General features: G+C 28.7%; 2 protein-coding genes across 11 annotated transcripts in view; both read right to left on the bottom strand.

Annotated features, from left to right (window-relative positions):
• Nucleotides 1-8,916, bottom strand: part of LOC148237912 (uncharacterized) — a 30,296-nt gene extending 21,380 nt beyond the window's left edge. For 8 of the 10 annotated variants that reach the window (XM_088181487.1, XM_088181488.1, XM_088181498.1 and 5 more), the window contains exons 1-2: nucleotides 8,864-8,916; nucleotides 2,225-2,371 (exon numbers count right to left, since the gene is read on the bottom strand). In XM_088181487.1, the coding sequence (XP_088037613.1) occupies nucleotides 2,225-2,346 (122 nt within the window). In that variant the 5' untranslated portion in view covers nucleotides 2,347-2,371; nucleotides 8,864-8,916. Of the gene's footprint in view, nucleotides 1-2,224; nucleotides 2,372-7,582; nucleotides 7,675-8,863 lie in introns of those variants that run through there. The other 2 variants (XM_088181493.1, XM_088181503.1) reach the window with 2 other exon arrangements.
• A 7,754-nt stretch (nucleotides 8,917-16,670) lies between these two features.
• Nucleotides 16,671-20,813, bottom strand: part of sNPF (short neuropeptide F precursor) — a 50,688-nt gene continuing 46,545 nt past the window's right edge. The window contains exons 3-6 of the mRNA XM_088205609.1: nucleotides 17,722-17,864; nucleotides 17,341-17,466; nucleotides 17,096-17,191; nucleotides 16,671-17,031 (exon numbers count right to left, since the gene is read on the bottom strand). Coding sequence (XP_088061735.1) covers nucleotides 16,972-17,031; nucleotides 17,096-17,191; nucleotides 17,341-17,466; nucleotides 17,722-17,864 — 425 coding nt within the window. The 3' untranslated portion in view covers nucleotides 16,671-16,971. The remainder of the gene's footprint in view (nucleotides 17,032-17,095; nucleotides 17,192-17,340; nucleotides 17,467-17,721; nucleotides 17,865-20,813) is intronic.

The raw sequence follows: 20,813 nt of genomic DNA, 5'->3' as shown, positions 1-20,813 counted from the left end.
TCCGCGGAGCAGTGAGGGTAATAATATTTAAACTAACGTGTTTTAAACATTAAAACCAATAAAAATAGTGCTAATAAAAAATTCTTCCCTGCGCGATGTAAAAAAAAGTGTACTCTACGATAAAAAAATCACTTTTCATAAAAAGTTGTATCTTTAAAATATACAGCTTTTTGTTTTTAGTAAATCGCATCACACTGAATTATATTATTATCTATCTTTAAAATAGGTGGCTCTATTATAAATATTTAAATATTAAAATATTTTTATAATAGCAAAGTATTTTTAATATTTTTAATGAATATCCTAAAAAAATTATCCTGGTTCATAAAGGTATATTTTAAAAATCACCATAAACAAATTCACTTGACGGGTGCTTTCAAAATCAATCTCAATCAACTTATAAATTTAACAGAATACAAAACTAGGGCTCAAGTGAACTCAACTGAAACACGGGAAACACGTTTGTGTTAATAAGCCCTAATTAAAATTGAAAATAAAGCTTCTATGCAATATTTAAAGCAAGGTTTCCTTACCTAACATAAATTATTATCGTATATAAAGGTAATAACAATTTAAAGAAACATTTTAACACCACACTTTGATGTTCCAACAACTTAAAAGAATAAATAATTATTACTTCATTGTCACATTCTTAATCCACATCTGCTGGTGTAATTTAATTTCAGACAGAATATGCTATAAATGTATCGCTTGATATATTATTGTAGTCTGCCCTGCCTCAATCTGTTTATTATTATTATTATAAACATTAAACAGCATTGTTTCACTCTCTTAACACAATAGCGCCGTCGATTTATTTTGGCAGAAATAAACCATAAATTAATTCTAAGCTTTACGATCTGAAAGCTCACGGAATGAATGACTAATTTGTGCTCGACGTCATGACTCAAAAGACAAGAACTATTGCTTGATTTTTATAAATCACCAATATATTTAGTTCGTGACTCAAGGGTGCGGTGGAACTCACTCGTTGAACTTGTTTACAATGGAGCTTTTTATAGAACAAAGGAGCTTTTCTCGAACGTTTCATTCTTGCTCTCGCGGTCGTAAACAACGCAACCCGGCGTGCATTTTGGCAATACTCTGCATTGCGAGTGTATAAATATTTTTATGAGTGGTCTTAGTCAGGGGATGAGTGACAGGGCAGATGCGATTCGTTGAGTCACGCCCGTTGCACTGATGAGTAATTGTTTTTGGGTCATAAAAATCTGAGCTAATTGATATCAGAGATCTTATAATTTGGACGTCCATTTTGATCGCTACTGATTTATTAATGCCAAATTAAAGACATTTAATTTGTTTCTTTACATATAAAGCTTTTAAAATATCTGATATCAGACTGTTAATTTGTTTATTTTTATAAATGCTGAATACATTTTTTTGCTGCGAATTATATATGTATTATTTAGGTAGATGTTTAGATATTAATTGCTTAAATTATAGCAATATAGCATAGATTCACTAGCACACAAAAATTATATTATTTTGTCTTCGGCAAATAAGGAGTGTAATACTAGGACAAGTTAATGCAATTCAATGAAATCGAATGCTTGATTTAATATATAATATCAGATACAACATTTTTTTTTAACTTAAAATTTTAGTTAAAATGATATACAAAGAAGAAGGTTACAGTTATCCATTTTATTAAAATTTAGAAAGACAAATACTTGAATGAAACTCATTTACGACAAAATGTCAGTTAATTTGTTCTTGCCTTGTTTATGTAACTGAGGCAACGATCCAGACTGTCACGTATAAGGCGATAATATTTTCATTCCAAAAATACCATTTATCTCTTTTCGCTTTTCAAATTCCTCATGACAGTAAACACAATACAGGACAGTCGCTCGATGCTATAGAGATTATTGCTTCTCTCGTGTTAAATTTTATATCACAATAAAACGAGCGAGACATCTATAGAGTTGCATACATATATGTATGTGTTGAGTGTTTACATATGAAAGTAATTTAACAAATAATATTGTCTATAGGTATATGTTGAAATATGCGATATTTTTAAATGGTTAAGCGACGTTTGGACTACTTTATATAAATATATTTAATTAACCTTTTCAAGCCTTATCTTTTTAATTACAGCCCGCATCTACTGGTGCGACAGAATTAAAATATAATAATCTCATGATGAATCGTTCTGCGTTATGCTTATGTTTTAATAAACTAAAATTATAAAGGTACTCACCCGACAGCACCATTTTGTAGAATTTGACTCTGCTTCGTGAGGGTTTCGTCGATGTTTTGCCGTGAATAAAGTCCTATCGGCGAGTTGAATTGCTTATTCACCATTCTCGGCAAAGTGGCCATCTCGGTAGTATCGTTTGCCAGCAACCTTTGAAAAGAAAGATATAATATTATTAGATTTTTATACCGGAAATTATCAATGAAGTAAAAGTATCCCTTCTGGGAACCCCGAAGCCATTAAAGGTCCTTATTGTGCATTAAGTCCATTTTGGCTAAATTAATTCCCCGAAAAAATAAAAGTCGCCTACTCATTTGTGCGAAATATTATTAAAAACGTTATGACATTTAGTTTAACGTATTTATATGAATAAGTATAGTACTCGTTAGCGATGGGTCGCGCTGGCTCTGACGCAATCTGTTTTGATTCGCTTAACACTACACTTCTAGCCAAAAATGATACACACTATGATAGATATTATTTATTTTTTAGTGTTGAGTGATAACGATCATCGCACTGAATAAACAATTAGCATTGTGACTTAGTAAAAACTGCGGATATCATAGCATAGCCTCAATATTTACTCAAACGTCTATATACATTGGTAATTCATCAGAGGTACTGTTAATTTTAGGTTATGTACAGGTATAATGAATATAGACAACACAACACTTGACGGAAAATCATGAACCTTTTAATTTATATTTGTTTTACTATAAACAATTGGTCTCTCTCTATCACACAGGTTGAATATAATTTGCATTGCCATATTTGTGATTAATTTTTAGTGTTTTGGGAAAGTAATATATATACAAATAAAATAATACCGTTATTTTGATTAGTGAGTTGTGTGTGAAGTCATCAACTTATTATTTTATGTCAATGAAGTGTGTTTGTTGTATCATGAATATTAGTATTATAATATAATTAAATTATATATAAAAAATAGGAATAAAACCACGAAATTTAAGATTTAAAAAAATAAATTAGAGTTAAGTTTATTCTAATTTAATTACAAAAAATACAATGGAAATTTAGTGAATATATTTGTTTAAATTGGACTTAAGGCACCGCCACAAATTTAAAACAAACAATAATAAAACAGCTATATATTATGAAGAGAGTGAGACTCAAAATATACTATTAGTTTACACACACATCATTATAAAACTGACATACTTATTTGTTCAATAAAAAATATATGCATTGCTCAATTTTATGGCTAAAATAAGTATAATATAATTAATTTTGTGATCGTTTATGCGAGCGCCCCACTCCCGATCATTGGGCGAGGTCGTTAGCTCTCGATTTATAGATTTTTTAATGGCCAGTAAAGCGCATTATTTTGTAATGAAAATTTAAACTTAATTATGTGGTTTTCTTGATATATTCAATTGTTACGACTTTTTTTGAATTATAAATTGTTTCTAATCCTCCATTTCTACTAAAAAGAAACGAGTCAAATATTTCCATATATTTAGATATACCTTTGTTGTTTTTCTACGCGATATATTTCAATATTTTGAGGTTTTCAGTGAAAATATATTTTTGCCGTTAAATAATTCAATAAGATTTAAAAAAAAAAAATTTACTAATTAAATTAATTTTATAAATATTTTTTTATGCTGATATCAATATAGTACACAAATTAGTTTTTACTGACGAGTTGTATAAAATATTTATATTTAACCTTATTTAATAAAGATAGTGATAAAACATATACTAATACAAAATATCATCATTTATTTTTATATGAAGGAAATTTTGGAGTTTTTTTTAAGTTTATTGATATAAATTAAGAAACTAGAAAAAAAAATTCTAGAGCTTTAATATAGGCTTCTTGTGAAATAGTAATTCAGAGAACTTGAATACTAATTTTACATTACATTAGATTATCCTATATCAATATCTTTATAAACAAAACGAGTTTTTTTTTACAAATAGCTTCAAAGGCGTTCTTGGTTTTTTATTGTACTAAAATTAAAAAATATTCATTGAACGCTAAAGTAAATGTATTTCCGATCAAACGATTGAATCTCAGAAATGCATTGGAATCATAATGAAACGGCAGAAAGTGAAAACTGCTTCCAGTCGACTAACATTTCTGTTGCTTGCGTGTTTTGGTAGAGTGGTCTATTTCTGATCGTCCGAATTCCACTCATATTTTTTCACAGCCGATGAGCTGATGAAGAAGAGCCGGGTAAAACGCTAATCACCTGAATACGATCTCTAGCACTCTTGGCACTTACGCTTTTATTTTAATGTTGTAATGGAGAAAAATGTTTTATGTTCCAACGATATTACGTGTTGATGATTGCGTATATCTATATTTGAGTCATTGTATTTTTGTGAAATATGAAATATTTTATAAATGTATCATGGAGATAGTCGGTATATTGTGATTTATTATATTATAGTCTCAATGGCAATTGTATATTTTGAGAATCATGTGATGAAATTTAATAATAGGCTACTAGAATATATATTTATGTTAAAAAACAAGCTTAGGTGAAATATTAGTTAACTAGGTTAAGTATAGGATGATCCATTTAGAAGTACACATTAAAATAATATACAATACACAAAAATATATATTTTAAAAATAAATTTCAGTTTCATTAATGTAAAATAATTTTTTTAGTTTTTAAAAAAAATGAAACACATTGCTTGAATTACTCTTATTTGCATCATTATTGTCTTATATATTTATGGTATATTATATGGCATATTTTAGTAAAAAAAAACATGTCTTATACATGTATATTATGGAATTATTTTATTTAAGTTGTACTCATTGAATTATTTTACAGTTGATGCTTAAACATATACAACAATTTTGAATGTTTGAATCGATCGCAATTAGTCAAAAAAACGACTAATTTTGATCGAAATCTTTCATATTCTCGGTAGTTTAGTTGGCTCCGAATATTTAAATAACTTTGAGGTCAATAATCATGAAACATGCATTATATCACTAGTTTTTTTTTAAGACATCGCAAATAGAATAAGCAACTAAATCAGTGAACTGAAATTGAGATAATTCTATGAGATATGTACACGCGTTTTTAGTTAATATTTCCATGATATTTTAACGCAATCTATTTATATAAAAAACTAGTCATGTACATGGATAATATGAATTGTTGGCGAAGCTAACAGTCAAAAGAAATAGGCGTGAATTTTAATTGTGTATATATTTTAGGCATCTGTGTTATTTTATATTTTTTTAATTGACGATGAATCACATTAATTGATAATGTTATTATTGTTTGTCTAGTTATTTTCTTAAGCATATTTTTTTAATTCCATCTTTACTATTTTTGTAATACCAAACCGCGGCGAAGTCAGCGCGATGTATCTACGTTAGTTATTATAAGTTTTTCTTTTTAGTTTATTAATGTTTTTTTAAGCTAGAAAAAGCTCCATCACGTCGATTTGGCAAACAATTATCTAGAATGCCAACGACGTCGAAAAACAATGACTTTGCCTGTTTTCTGGGCGCGTTTCGTTGTTTTTCGTCGATTTCACAGAAACGCGCAAGGTAAGGTGAGACACACGAAAAATAATTCCGTCGTCCACCTACACGCGGAAATTTTCTAAAATTATATTTTCTCTCGTCTACCGTGTGTGTCGCGGATGGCTAGCATTACACGGGTCATATATGAATTCGAATGAAACGCTTCAGGAATGAATTTATTATGAAATCATATTTTAATTATCAAATTTAATAGTTCATACGAACAACTGATTTTTTAAATTAACAATAAAGTTTCTTTTACGAAACAGTACAGGCAGACGAAATTGTGAACGTTTCCTAAGATTTTTATGTCATCTGAATGTGACTTTATGTGAAACGCGCACCTGTTGATATATCGCGCCAGGTAACCATTATGCTAAATTTATTTTAGGAATAAAACTCGATGCTCACAACGAATAACATTGTATGTATCATACATGTATTATTATTCAAGAAAACACATTCTAAAAAAAATAAACTAGCCAAATTATTATTGTATTAATTGCTACATAATATTTTCCTTATTTCTAATTTTTTTAGACGCACATAATAAGTCTAAAAATAATTTTAAAAGAGTTTCTTCAACGTAAAAGTGTCATAAAACTGATGAAAAAGTTTTGCAAAAGACAGATTGTTTGTATTAAGTTCTTTATAGATATTGATGGTAACTTATTATTAGGTTAATTTATAGTGTATTTTGTTTATCTCTGTTTTAAAAATGTCCAAAACTGATTATAAAAGACTGTGCACATTCTACATTTCCAACTTATTCAAAACTATGCATTGAGTTCTAAAGATTTATTTTGAATTTCTAAAGAGAAAAATATATATATTTATATTTTTTGCTATTTTTAGTTTACTTATTGTGAGTATATTTCAATAGAAATACTATTTATTGCGTAGGGCGTCAGTTCCAATTAGTGATCTTCATTTTACAAATGATCCATCAACTTCCATATTGCAATTCGAAATGCAAAGTAAGATTTAATCTCTTGTGGATACCAAAAATGCTATTTGTCAAAATAATCTGTTTTTTAAAAAAATATTTGGATGATTTCTAAAAAAAAACATATAACTGTATTGCTTAAGATACGCATAACAATTATTTAAAATCAACCACTACCGAGCGGGTGTTTTCAATAGCAGGAACAATCAAGACAAAGTTAAGAAGCATTTAAAAATACGTTATTATTTTCAAATATTTTTCAAATTATAATAAATGTTCAGTTTTAAAAATTTAATGCACTTTTAATTTGATTATAATTATAATTATATATTAATCACAAATTTAATGTTTATGGACACTATATAAATTGAAAAACATATGGGATTTAAACCCAGCTGTGATGTTCAATTGAAATTATAACTATACTAATCGCTAATTCTAATCTTCCGGATACCATAGATCAGGCATAGACAACCTTTACTATTGTGGGGGAAGTTAAGGACCGGATCAAATTTATTAATAATATAAATTATTAATAATCAAGTTAAAACAAGTTGCTATTCCATATTCCATTGAACTACTTAGCTGTAGATATGACAAAACCAGACTATTAAGACCATTTAACATACTTGACAGACATGACAAATAATCAATGAAAAAAAGTAAATCAGTATAAACAAATAAATTAGTATTACATAAAATAAATATGCAAAGGCATCTAATGGGATGTTTTTTTTACATACCAATTTCATAATAAAAAAATACTAGATTTTTATGTTTAAACATATTGTAAATAAATGAAAAAAAAAAAAAATATTTCATTGAATTATGAAAATAAACGAAAAAACCATGGCGTGTTTTGCGCAATTCAGCTTAATGTAATAGTTAGTAAACATACCATGTTTTCTCCCACTTTGCGGAAATGAATCAGGGCCGGATCAAAAGAAGTAGAGGGCCGGATCCGTCCCTCGGGCCGGAGGTTGCCCATATATACTATAGATATTGAAAAAACATGGGATTGGAACCAAACTAACAAGATTTGTGATAATCGATCAGAATTATTTTAACAATATTTATTAATTCCGATAGAAATTTAAAAACGCTAGAGTTCATATGGAATTCATACTTAGCTTTTTTGATTATTAATGATAGATAAAAATTATAATAAATTAAAAAACACATAGCTTAAAATGGGAAAAGAACCTGATATGTTTCATGTGTTAGTTATCGACTTACATTATTGATCTATCGCACTAGATTAAACATCTAAAAATAAAATTTATAGTCCTGATAAAATAAGTGCGAATGTGCTACATTTTTTTTAAATTATATAATCGACTTTATCGATTACACTTTTAAATTTTTTTTATTAGATTTTATTATCGAATCAACCATTAAATAATATTTAAAAAAATAACACAACAAAATAAAAACATGTAAATCAGAATTATATGAATTCGATATAGCAGTAACGAAATTGATAGAATGAACTCTAATCAAAACATCAAAATGTAACAAATTACTGAAAAAGTCACTGATTAGTAGATTTGTAGAAAAATATGAAGCGTTTTTAGCGATTTTCATAAAGAAAATTTAGAAATACAGAGATTTAGATTGTTATTTCAATATGTACTATGTATCATAGTCTAGCGTAATCAACTAATTAAATGTAATTATACGTTCATTTTTAAAATTTAAATCCAAGGTGTATATAAAAAACTATTATAAATATTTGGAGTAAAAACCCTAACTAAGATTGCCTTTTCCTTTTCATAGGTAAAATCACAGTTTTCAGTGTTGTTTTTAGTTACAATTTAGCTAAAATGGGGTTTTATGATTACTTGAGTACATTATGTATTATCATCTAAAAGTGGAGTTAGTCAATTTATATTTTAAGCCGCATACTAATTATGAAAAAGACCATTTCAATATGGTACAGTTCTTTATTCCAATTCCGTAATTTTATTTAAGATTTTATATATTTTTTTAGTTTAGTTCGATATTTATTTTTAAATGGTAATTTTTAGATGTAATAAAAACTAATTACGCATTCTATTGATCTTAACACCATTTTTCGCCCATTATAAATACATAAAACATTATTAGTAGTGCCCTTCGTTTTTAGGTTAGCTGCAATGATTTTGTTATTGTACATTTTTCTCATGCATCGTTGGCTGACCTGCGTGTGAACAGTGGCGCGCGTGCGGCACAGGGCGGGCGGGCGGTAACTGTGAACACTTTTTCTCGTTTAGAAGTTTTCTCAGCGACGCCAGCGCCACCAACGTCGAACGGCCGCTCACCTCCATCACGTCACCGCGAGTCGCCCTTCGTGCCAGCCCTGATGACGCTTCCAAAATATGACTAATTGTACGATGTACGATGAGTTAATTAGTCAATGTGATAGGACGTGCATTATTTTTATTTATTGCGTACGCGACGGTATAAAAATATGCGAGCGGCAGGAGTTGTCAACTTTTATTTATATTGTTGGCAACACTGGTGAATCATATTGTATTTTATTTCTAATAATAAATATTATTAAATTCAAATTTCTACAATAAACAGCAATCTCCCGACGTTGTCTAGACTTAGACTACAAACAGAAAGTTTGAAGCAGGTTTTTTATTTTTATATATTAAAATCAGCTGATATTTGTAACAGAAAGGATCGTTGCGGATTTAGTCTACGACAGGGTTTATTTATATGTATAATAAAACACTAAAAAATTAATTAGACAGATGAACATATTTATTATTATATAACATAAAATAGTTTATTTTTTCATTTTTGATTTATAAAGATACACATCGCGTAGATTTTTGATAGCTATACATAGTGAAAATAGCCGCTGCTCTCATACTTTTCAATCTATTTTTTATTTTAATAATACTTTTGTATTCTTTAATTATTTTCAACTATTTTTACGTTAAGGGAATGCGGTACTCAGACATACATAAAATAAAATTATAACATTGCCAAGTCCACTGTTTTTTTAATATTCGCTAATATGCAAAATATAGTCTAAATATACATTTCTTAGACAATAACAAAAAGTCTGTTTCCGCCCCGAATCGTCGCATTGGCCAGGCGATCTAGAACAGGATAGGCAAAGGACTCTTAAGAAGCGCAAAATAAAGCGTACTGAATTCACTTGCATCATAAACTTTTAGCCATAATTTATCACTTCACATCATCCCTTTATTTTGTTAACTTTAATCTTTACCCTCTCGGACTTCACTGCTACATTACCTAAAATAATTCTCACTGAACTTTAAATATAATATACAATTATTGCTTTAAATGTTATGATAAGTCCACATTTACAATTAAGTTACTTCAGAGTGTATTATTGTAAGCACTGATTTACATCTCGTGTAAAATGTTGAATACAGCTTATTTCTCTAATTGTTTAATAACGTGATAGTTAAAAAGGAACAAAATAAATAAAAGTTATATAAACAGTTAGCTAACATTTTTCAATATTTATTTTTAGTTAAAAAATATAATTAAACTATAACGTTTAAAAGAATAAGAGCAAAAAACTAAAGTGATTGAAAATTATACTGACCAAATTACGTTAAGAAGGTTTTTTATGATTACTTATATTTTTTATGATCACGTATGCTTACATTCACAAAATGGACCATAAATATGGAACGTATTCTATATTATCATATCATGTATACTGTATAGCAATACACAAAATAAGAGCATTGAAAAAAGCACTTGTTGAAAAATAATTTTGACTTTTGAGATTAAACGCGAACAGATCTATGTGCTTAAAAAAAATATAGATACATAAAAATGTTGCGACCTAATCATAATTAGTATTATTCAAAACATTTCTACAGATCGTTTCTGTGATACTATTGTATACTATTTAATTAACACCTACGTGCTTGGCAAAACTTTTGCGAAGATGAATAGCTTTAAAAATAAAGTACCTACGTTGAAATGACTCAAATATATATTTATAAATAATATTCGTATTTATTTTTAATTAAAGGATTACGATAATAAATTTATGCACCCTAAAATAATCCTTAGATTTTTAAGAAAGTCATTTTGGATGGACTCCAGTACCAAGCGAAAACAAACGGATAAGATTTTTACTTACTAATAATAATAAATATTATCATCTGAATAAACGAGGTGTGTTTAATGAAGAAAATGGTTCAAGGCAAGTCCTTACAGGCAAGGTTATTTACAAGTTTAATTTAGCAAACAACGAAATCTCCTTTTTGTCGCAACGCCAAAAGCTAAGCTGTCCTGGTGGCCGATATGTATTTTGTCATGCGTCAGAAGTTATACTACATTGGCTAACTTTATAATTGGGTCAATCGTGAGAACCAGGTTAATGGGGTACGGTGAAAGGTATGCTAATAAATCATGGTTAAAAAATAAAAATTTCAACTGGTCGAATGGTGATAGCGAAAAATTTGTCGGTTTTTCTTAGCTGTTTGACTGCGCAGACAAGTTACGTAGACAATAAATATAGAGCGACTAAAATAAATATATAAATATTATTTTTATCGCTTGTGCTGCTTTGCAACTGTTATTTATAATGCAAATCGGATGTATACATCATATTTCTTCGTATTAAACTTTCTGCTTATTGTTTAAGATTGATAGCAAAAATATCTACGTAGATTAATTCTTTTTTAGTTTTAAATTGTCGTGATTTGTAGCTTGTTTACTAATTATTTATAAGTGCGTAATCTAAGCAATCTATTTTAGTAGATAGTTTTAATTATTAGTATTTAAATACAATTCAAGGATTTGTCGCTTGTTTACTTATGTTCAATTAAAATGAGTCGTATTCTTACTATTTAGTCTTGAGAAGCGATCGTCCTGTTTAGCTGCGATTGTATTTTTATTTCCTATTAATTAATGTTTATAATAATAATTTATTTCAAATAGTGCAATAAAAACATTTCACAACTACTGAAAAACAACGATTTCAGTTATTATTCAAGATTCATGAGGAATGAATCAGAACAGCATCAGTAAAATTCATATTTCTTCGCGCCACGCTGTCTAAAATGCATTCATAGTATATTAAAATCTCGAGGTGTGACATAGTCCAAAAATCGATTCTAGAATATTTGAGGGTTTTTATATAAATAATTCTACACTTCATCGGATGGTTACAGAAATTTTGCCAAAACTCAAAAAGCAAAAAAGTGACATATTCAACACGAATTACGTATTTTTCCTTTATATATTTATGAGTTTAGTTGGCCCTTAATATTTTAAAATACATAAAAAAAATCTGGGAGCATGTTGGGTTTGCCATATATAATTCGTACTAGGTTGTAAATAAAACAAATGACTACTACCATGGAAGGCAGTTGCATTGCTTAAAGTCCCTTAGAAACCGCTGAAAAACCAAAGTAATGGTCCGAAGTAAAATGCTAGCAGTAGTAGTAGGGGGTCGGACTCCCTAATACTGCTAAATAATATGCGACCATCCGTATTCATTGATGGCGAGATGGCGCTTCTTCATTAATTTTCGTAATTTTGCGTCAAAGGAGTCGAAGGTAATTAATTAGCTTGTTCAGTCCTCAAACTTAAATACACTATAGTATATGTGGTATATTTAAGAATAATAAGGTTCTTCAAATCACAAGTTAAGCTGCGCCATAAATCTGCTACTCGTTAATTATTATTGTAATAAAAAATCCTACTTATGTTTTAAATAAATAATGTGAAAAAACATTTGAATGTAATACGTTTAAAATGGCGCCCCAGTATTTTATGGACAATAAATGGATAATTTAATAACAAGAGTAGGTAATATAAGTTTAAATGATAGTGGCGAGTAGGCAAAAAACATATAATTTACTAGCCTATATACTTGTCATAACGATAAGATGAGAGGAGGGTTCGACACAAATATTTTCTCAATAAATAAATATTTCGAGTTATAAAGATCTTTAATAATAAGTTATGTGAGTTTCGCTTTTGACAATTTTGAAAATTCCTGTTTATTATCTTGAGGTCAGTCATTTGGCAGATATTATGAACGGAATTCTCCGCGGTACTTTATAGAAGTTCGTTAAATACCTTTCCCTTTAATGACGGTTCAATCTACGCTTCAATCTAAGCATTCAAGACGAAGTTGAGAAGTGATAAAGAGGACATCGATAGAATTGGATGAGCGTTGGTTTTGTGTCAATCTGAACGTCAAGGATTTTTTTTGTGTCGTAAGGATGTAATTAAAATTTCTTTTGGTAATGTGTCGATACAAATCGTTGTCATGTTTTTGATGTATCTATCCTGCAACATAATCAATGCTATTTCGTATTTGATATTTTTGTTGATCTGCCAGAGCATAAAATTTATCAATAGAATTTTAATCTCTCAAATCAATTCATGTTACATTGAGTGATTGTTCTTGTGACTTATTTATTGTCACGGTGAAGGCAATGCAATCGAAATGAATCAAAACCGCTTGATACAAACAGGCAAAATGGGGTTGAAATCATTTGTTGTAGATATTTAGGTATTTAAATATTTTGGTACAACTTAATTTCAGATTTAATATATAATTTTCGGATCATAATAAAATTGTTTTAGGTAACTATTAAAATAAGTGTTACTAGATAACGATTGTAATTTATACTATAAAAAATCGTATCTGACTGTCTGTCACAAGAACTCCTCCTAATTGGTAAACAGTAGCGACGTGACATTTGCACATGTCATTCTGCTTGCCATTTCTAGATAAACTGTGCTATTTAAACTTTCAGAGTTGAAAGTTAAATGTTTAGCTGAATAGCAACGTGTTACTGAAATAGTGAAAACGAGAGACCAAAAAGATTGTATATTGCTTAATATTGATATTAATTTGTAATAACAGAGAACTAAATTAATTATATTGAATAAATAATGAGTTTGAATCTATCCCGGGCGAAGCAGGGTAATAAAGCGATTATAGCTATATATAAATGCTTTTAAATCCATTTCCTTTCATTTCCTCATCATTCATTTAAAACCCAAAGCTGAATCTATAAATTATTGTTGTAATTTTAAGTATAAGACAATGTTTAATTTGCATTGAAATTTGCAGTAGTACGTTTTGTAAACTCTAAAGCTATATTATTCAATCGTGAGTTTTTAATAGGACAAATAAACTATTTAAACTATTATACAAATGATATTACTGTAACGCGTATCATTAAGCTCATTGATTGTTAGATTACTCTGCTTTATCTTCCATGCTTCAATATATATACACAAATTTATAGACTAGCATACTATGCATATAAAATCAAGGCAATAATGAGCTTATGTAAACAATATTATGCGAGTAATTATCTGAAAACACGCGGCGAATGTTCGCTTCCATATCGTGCATCGTCTCTGATTTATCGATTTTACATATCCCCACAGAAAATAATTCAAAGGTGTTAAATCATACAATTCACAGGTTCATTACGCGAAATTTACTGCCAATTGAACATGATCCCAGTAAAAATGGCAGTGCTGCCAACCAAGTAAGAAAAATGCTTCCATTTTTTTAAGTCTTCTATCTTTTCTTTTTAAATATTTTCGGTAATAAATATATTTTTATTGTATTATACGTTGATTGATTTACATTATATGGTTCGGTATTATCAACGATTAAGCATTTTAATCTCTATACAGCAAGCTGCTTCTTACAATCTCACATCTTTTCATTTACAATACACCAGTGGTTTTAAGAGCATTATGATATATGCCCCGCCCCAGCTTAGATTCAGCGATTGTTCACCTTGCTTAACATAGAATTGATTAAGAAATTTCGAGTATATCATACTCTATTCCAGGAATTTCGTCAAGTTGAGTGGGTCGCGCCCAGGATAGGTGAGTTTAGAGCAAGGTGGAGCTGATCATCGTGGGCGGCACCGAACACAGCTATTTTCGATCTAACACCACATTCTTTTGTATCTGCGTCCAACCATAACTTTTCAGATTATTTCTTATCGTAAAGCTCGCGGTTAAATGCGGATGTTATGTATAAACATTACAAATATTTGCATACTAGTATCGTACCTATAATAAAATATGTACGCGGGTCATTTGAAAAGTTTAGGAACTAATATTGTAAGAATATATTATTTTTAATACATAATATATTACTGCTCAACTTAAACGTACTGTATTCAGCAATAATCTATTGCTTAGATTTCATCCCGAAAGAGTGAGAAATATTTTAGATTTGACCTAATGAAAGCTCTAAAACCATAATTAGTTTTAGAACTTTTATTAAATGTATGTTAGGTTTGGGTTTGAACAGAAAATAAATGTTTAATAACTGTCAAATAGAGTTTTGTATACATTTTTGAGCAGCATATAATTTTACTAAAGCTTATCAGTTAAATTATATTTTCGCTAAATATCGACTGGTGAAAATGTATTTGAACTTCACTCGAGAAAATATACTGAAAATTACATATTCACTGTAATATTTATACATCGCATGTGAATAAATTATTAGTACGTAAATGTATATACTATACTGTATATATTATATTTGCACTGATAAAATTATATATCTACTGGTGAAAATGTATTCCGATTTAATTTCACTAAAATTACATATTTAAAAAAATATTTTCGGGGTAGATATTTTAGATTTTTTGAGAGATTACCTGAGAATTTCTGGTTTAAAATTTGGGATATCATTTTAGCTTTTTAAAGGGGGGGGGGGGGTGAGGCAAAAGTTTGCAAGTCAGTGTTTTTTTATATTAAGATTCATAGTATTACATTAAATGACATGCATTTTTTGGGCAAATTCAAGGGTAGGCGACTGGTTGTCAAGATCATGCCATTTAGCGCCGTTGGAGCACTTAAAAAGCAGCATCCGCCAAGTTATAGCCGAGATGCCGCCCAAAATGTATGAAAAAGTCATTGAATGATCGGCTGCTGCAAAAGGTCCAGAGAAATCTAAATTTATTTGCGTTAATTTCAATTATTATTAAATCTTGTCTATATAAATCTACGCATTTCATTTTTTCAAGTTCCCGTTCTTTACCTCATTAAAATAGTAATTATTATAAAATCATTTTTAGGAAATGTAATTTTTTAAATATTTTTTTACAGCAATAAAGATTGCTGTGATATACTTACCATTTTATCTTCTAAGACATACATATGTACTGAAATGTTATAGGTTGCAAGCATTTCAAAGTACCCAGATATTTAAAATAATATAAACTTTTAAATATATAAATAACAAGATTTCTGTAATTTCTATGTTAAATTACACGATTTTAATAATATTTCATCAAATTATAATTGAGCACTAGTTCAGAAAATCGCCGATATAATTTAAAAAAAAATGGAATGTTTAATCTGTATCTTCAGCTTTCACCGAAAAATGATTAAAGCAAAACCTTTACGTTCTTTGGTTAATATTTATCGGTGTATATTTGTGCGAAGTAATATAAAATATAATAATTATAGTATCTGAATTCTAATCACTCAAATCTGACATTTATTTTGCTCCTCCTAATGGGAAATCAAGTTATGATCTATTTGCGCTAAATGATTAGTTTCTGTAGCTATAATATATTTAAACACAAATACGCCTTTGAATTTATACATTTTTATTAGTTAAATAAAAATCCAATTGATGGTTATAACTCTATACTTATATAGTTCTACAATACAACTATTATAATATAATCATAACTACAATCAATAAGGATTAAATATAAGGAGATTCTCTAGGTGTATAAAAAAATATTGATTAAATGCGAATTAATAATGGACACAATTTTATTTAATAACAATTTCATTTAACAATATTTATACTGAAGCGTTTTTTTTAGATAGAATAACATGAGTAAACGATATTGAAATTGAGTGATGATATGTTATCTATTTTAATCAATATAATTCATAAATAATACATTAAAACTACAACTTTCACTGTCTAATAATTAAATCAAGGAATGTTTTATTTAAAATTATGTATAATAAAAAAAGTTTTAATAATAATATAATATTTTACATTTTTCTGTTTTACAATATCCTTTACAAGGGAAATTCATCACAAACGTTAAACTTTTATTTATCAATATTAATGTGTATATTTTTTATATTTATATATACACACTAATATAAACAAAAATATATTTCAACTTATACGATACTTTATAATATATAATACTTTGATATAATAGATATATTTTTTTATACAGCGATAAGCGAAAACAGTCCAAGTCGATTTTAGACTGATATTTTGGTTTTAAATAAATATTTTTTACACAATATCAGATTAAATTAAAAATCACACGTTTATTCTTCCTCTTCATTTTCGGCAAGCTCTTGGTTCGTTCGGTATTCCCTTTCTTCTTGCTATAAAAATAAATAAAAACATATTTATTAAATAGAATAGATGTATATTATTATATATAATTACCTCGTAAGGTAACATGAAAATGTCAGATCGCCTTCCAAAACGGAGTCTCATTGATGGCGCTCTAATTTCTTTCCTCACGTTGTCTTCCATTTGATTCTACAATGGTGTAATTGTGTTAGGTTACAAAGCGTAGCATGTATCTGTTTTCCGGTCCGATACACGTAAATAACGAGTATCGAAAAAGGTCGGAAAAATCCAGATGCTTCTTTTTAGTTTATAATTAGAATACAAATAAATATTTTTACCATTGGGGGTAAAATGTGTGGTACAGCGGTCTCTAGAGATCTGCGTCCAAAACGCATGCGCACTGGAGCTCTTGCAGCACGAGATGGCATAATTTCTTCTTCCATAGATAAGAATTCCTGGATAGGCTGTTAATTAATTTAAAGTAATATGTGAGACACTTATTCAAAATAATTCTTATTCAAAATTGAGAAATGAAAACAAATGAAAACTACACGTTAGATATAATGTAACAAAATATTTTAAATTTAATAGAGGTTTTTAAGTGAGGCAGACCTTTTTTTCAGAGGCATAAATTTGTGTAGCTATTTTTACAATTTGGCAAAGTTTTGGCATTATGGCGTAATCATATGTTAAATTATAATATAATGTGTGCAATTTACAGCAGATGGCGCCATGAGTGGGTCAGATCTACGGCCAAAGCGCAAACGGCGAGAAGGTGACCGAACAGACTTGCGTGCCATCTGGTGGGCAGCTTCCAAAGCGTCGTGTCTCGCCAGCACTTCCCAAAGTTCAGGCAAATTACCTAAAACAAAAAATAATGAACATAATTAATTTTTTTATTTATTTTGACAATGGTAACAGATGTAATATGGCGTTATATAGAATAAAGTACGAATAAGCATATAGTTTCGCTTATTTTTTTACTTAATTCGAGATCGCAAGGATAACTTAGTAGAAGATGTATCACTGTAGCGAAGATAAATCAGACAATAACACAATCATCACTGTGTTGAGTACTCGCGGCTATTTTGACCGCGTTAAAAGCGTCATAAGCGTCAGACAAAAGCATAACAACCTACGTTCGGGACCACCTGCAAGCGTTATTTTTACTGTAAAAAATATTTTAAAAATCCAATTCATTATAAGCTTTTGCAGATTAGTCTAGTCTAATAATTTTAAAGTACCGCCATGAAAACTAATTATCACTAAAATTTGATTTTTTCACGTAAGTGCTAACGATTAGCCACCACTGAAATAATATATAAGTATATAAGCTTTAAATAAGGGAATGGAACAAATCGATTCATCATCTACGTGCGCAGCTGCATGCTTATCCGTGATTGAAGGAAGATATAAATGAGCTGAATTGAGAGAGGTTCATGGGTATGGGGTAATAAAGATTAATGTATTCCTGAATAGAAAAAATAAATATAACTGAACTTATTATCATGCCACAAGGAAATAAAATCACATTATTAATGTATCATATCGAAAACATTTATAATCCAAATAAAAATTCGCAGCAACAGTAAGAACAGATGGCATTTCATAAGCGCTTTGAAGACCTTCATAATTGTGAGGTAAATACAGTCTAAGATTGACAAAATACGAAAATTTACAACAGGTCGGTCGGCGAGAATCACTTTGCTGATTGACCCCGAGAGTCAGCGCATATCCGTAATTTGACTTATGACATCAGCGTGAAACATCCGAGTCTTTATAATGAGCCTTCACATCTGTATTGTGTGGAATAAAAACGTGACGGCTTGGGGTTATTATATAAGATGATTTTTATGTATGCCATTTTTTTAATACTATTGCAAAAAGAAAGCTTATTAAATAACCTTTTTTAAAGTAGACAAGTAAGCATTTTCCATGTTTTAACAAACTAGTAACTAACTGTTTGTGTTCATTTATAAATATAAAAATTCATTTTATGCATATTTTTTAAAATATTATTTCCAACTTTTTAGGCTTATTTGACAGTCTATGCGTTTATGTATGTATACTTTGATGCGAGAGATTAAAAGGTAAATATGCCAAATTGTTTAGTGTGAGCAGATGTCAGCAATATTTTTGTAGACGTTTTACAAAGTTTAATCTAATACCGCCAAAGTTAATGACTTTTGCTACGCTCGGATGTTGTGATAATTAACCAACATGGTTGTCGTTAAGTTAATGAAATTATTTGATCTACTATGCTTTGTACGACACATTCAATTTAACCACAGCAACGAAGATGACAGGTGGACGAGCTACACAGGTGATTGCAGTATATTGACCATAATATAGATGGCTCGGTGCGAGTTTAAACAGTATTAAGTTGCATGCTACAATGTCTATATGCTTGCTAGATTACTATATATAGTAGTGCAATAACGGAGAATAAAGAAATATTTTATTTATATTATTTTTATGTATATTTTCATAAGTAATTAAAAAAAATAGTACATATTAAATTCATATAGGCAAGTTTAAGATCTTAAATGTAATATGTGTTATTTTACTGGTGGATAACACATTGTTTTATGTACTAAGCTCAGGGTAAATTTTGCTACAAAGATATCATAAGCTTCTAAGCCAACATGTAATTTTACATGTTACGTTTTATATTAGAATGGTGCTAATTTGCTGTACTGTTTAATATAACATAAATAACTTCTATCGAGACTAAACGTTGCGATGAAATACAAATTGTTTTTCCTCTGCTGTAACGATATATGTATGTACTAGGAAAATGTTATTTAAAACCAGACATTTTTCACATTTCATTGAAATGTATACGTTAATTTTAACATACTCCAAGTAATGCAAATATCACGTTATATTATGAGAATAACTGAAAGTTAATATCACTATTGAATATAAATAGTTCATATAGTATGTGTATTTAAATATTAAATTAAAAATACTATAAAACATGAACTGTTTATACAGAGATGTCGGCATCGTCTCGTTACACTCCATTGCGATTTACACGCATTGTCGATTTAAACACATGTAAATAGTAATGGAGCAGAATATTAATATTACATACACGTGGCGCCACTGGTGTCTAATTTCGTAAATTTATTTTTGTAAAATGAAAAATGAAAAATATATTCGTATTAAAGAATTATGGCGTAGATAGTTGTGACATATGCTTATCATAAGTAGATTAAGTATTTCATTTAACAAGGCCATTAAGCAGACAATGACAATAAATTTTATGGTATAAATATTTTTATTACATATTATTAGTATTTTATTATTATAATTATTTTTATCTAATATTTCAACATATTTTTTTTATTAACACAGAAAACGTGTATTTCTTTATAAGATTTTTTTACTGTCTCTTGTATATATGAATGTACATATTTTTTTTATTAAAATGCTGTCTATTTGGACAATAAGCAATTTATATAATATATATGTATATTTTCTACCTTCTCATTCCTCCCAGCTACTACGTACTTACGAAAATAAAAATAAAAATAACACGTAAGAAATCTCCCATTGAAGCTTTAAATAATAAAAATTATAGTGTGTTCAATTAAGTTAAATTATCGTCTTAATCTATCTTATTATAAGTAAGTCGGTAGTGCTTTTGTCAATGGTCATGATATTATTTGTTAATCTTAACATATTTATATGCTTAAATCAATGTTTAGTAAATATAACATTGTGTTTTATCAGATTACTTAGCAGTATGTTAGGGTGAGTTTTTAATCTAATATTGTTCACTTATATTATCTAATAATTAAATCGT

Source organism: Plectrocnemia conspersa, unplaced genomic scaffold (genome assembly GCF_051122295.1).
Source record: "Plectrocnemia conspersa isolate PC_06_02 unplaced genomic scaffold, ASM5112229v1 ptg000002l, whole genome shotgun sequence".
Taxonomy (NCBI): Eukaryota; Metazoa; Arthropoda; class Insecta; order Trichoptera; family Polycentropodidae; genus Plectrocnemia; species Plectrocnemia conspersa.
Note: the sequence above shows the minus strand (reverse complement) of the source record. Positions and strands in the feature narration are given on the sequence as shown.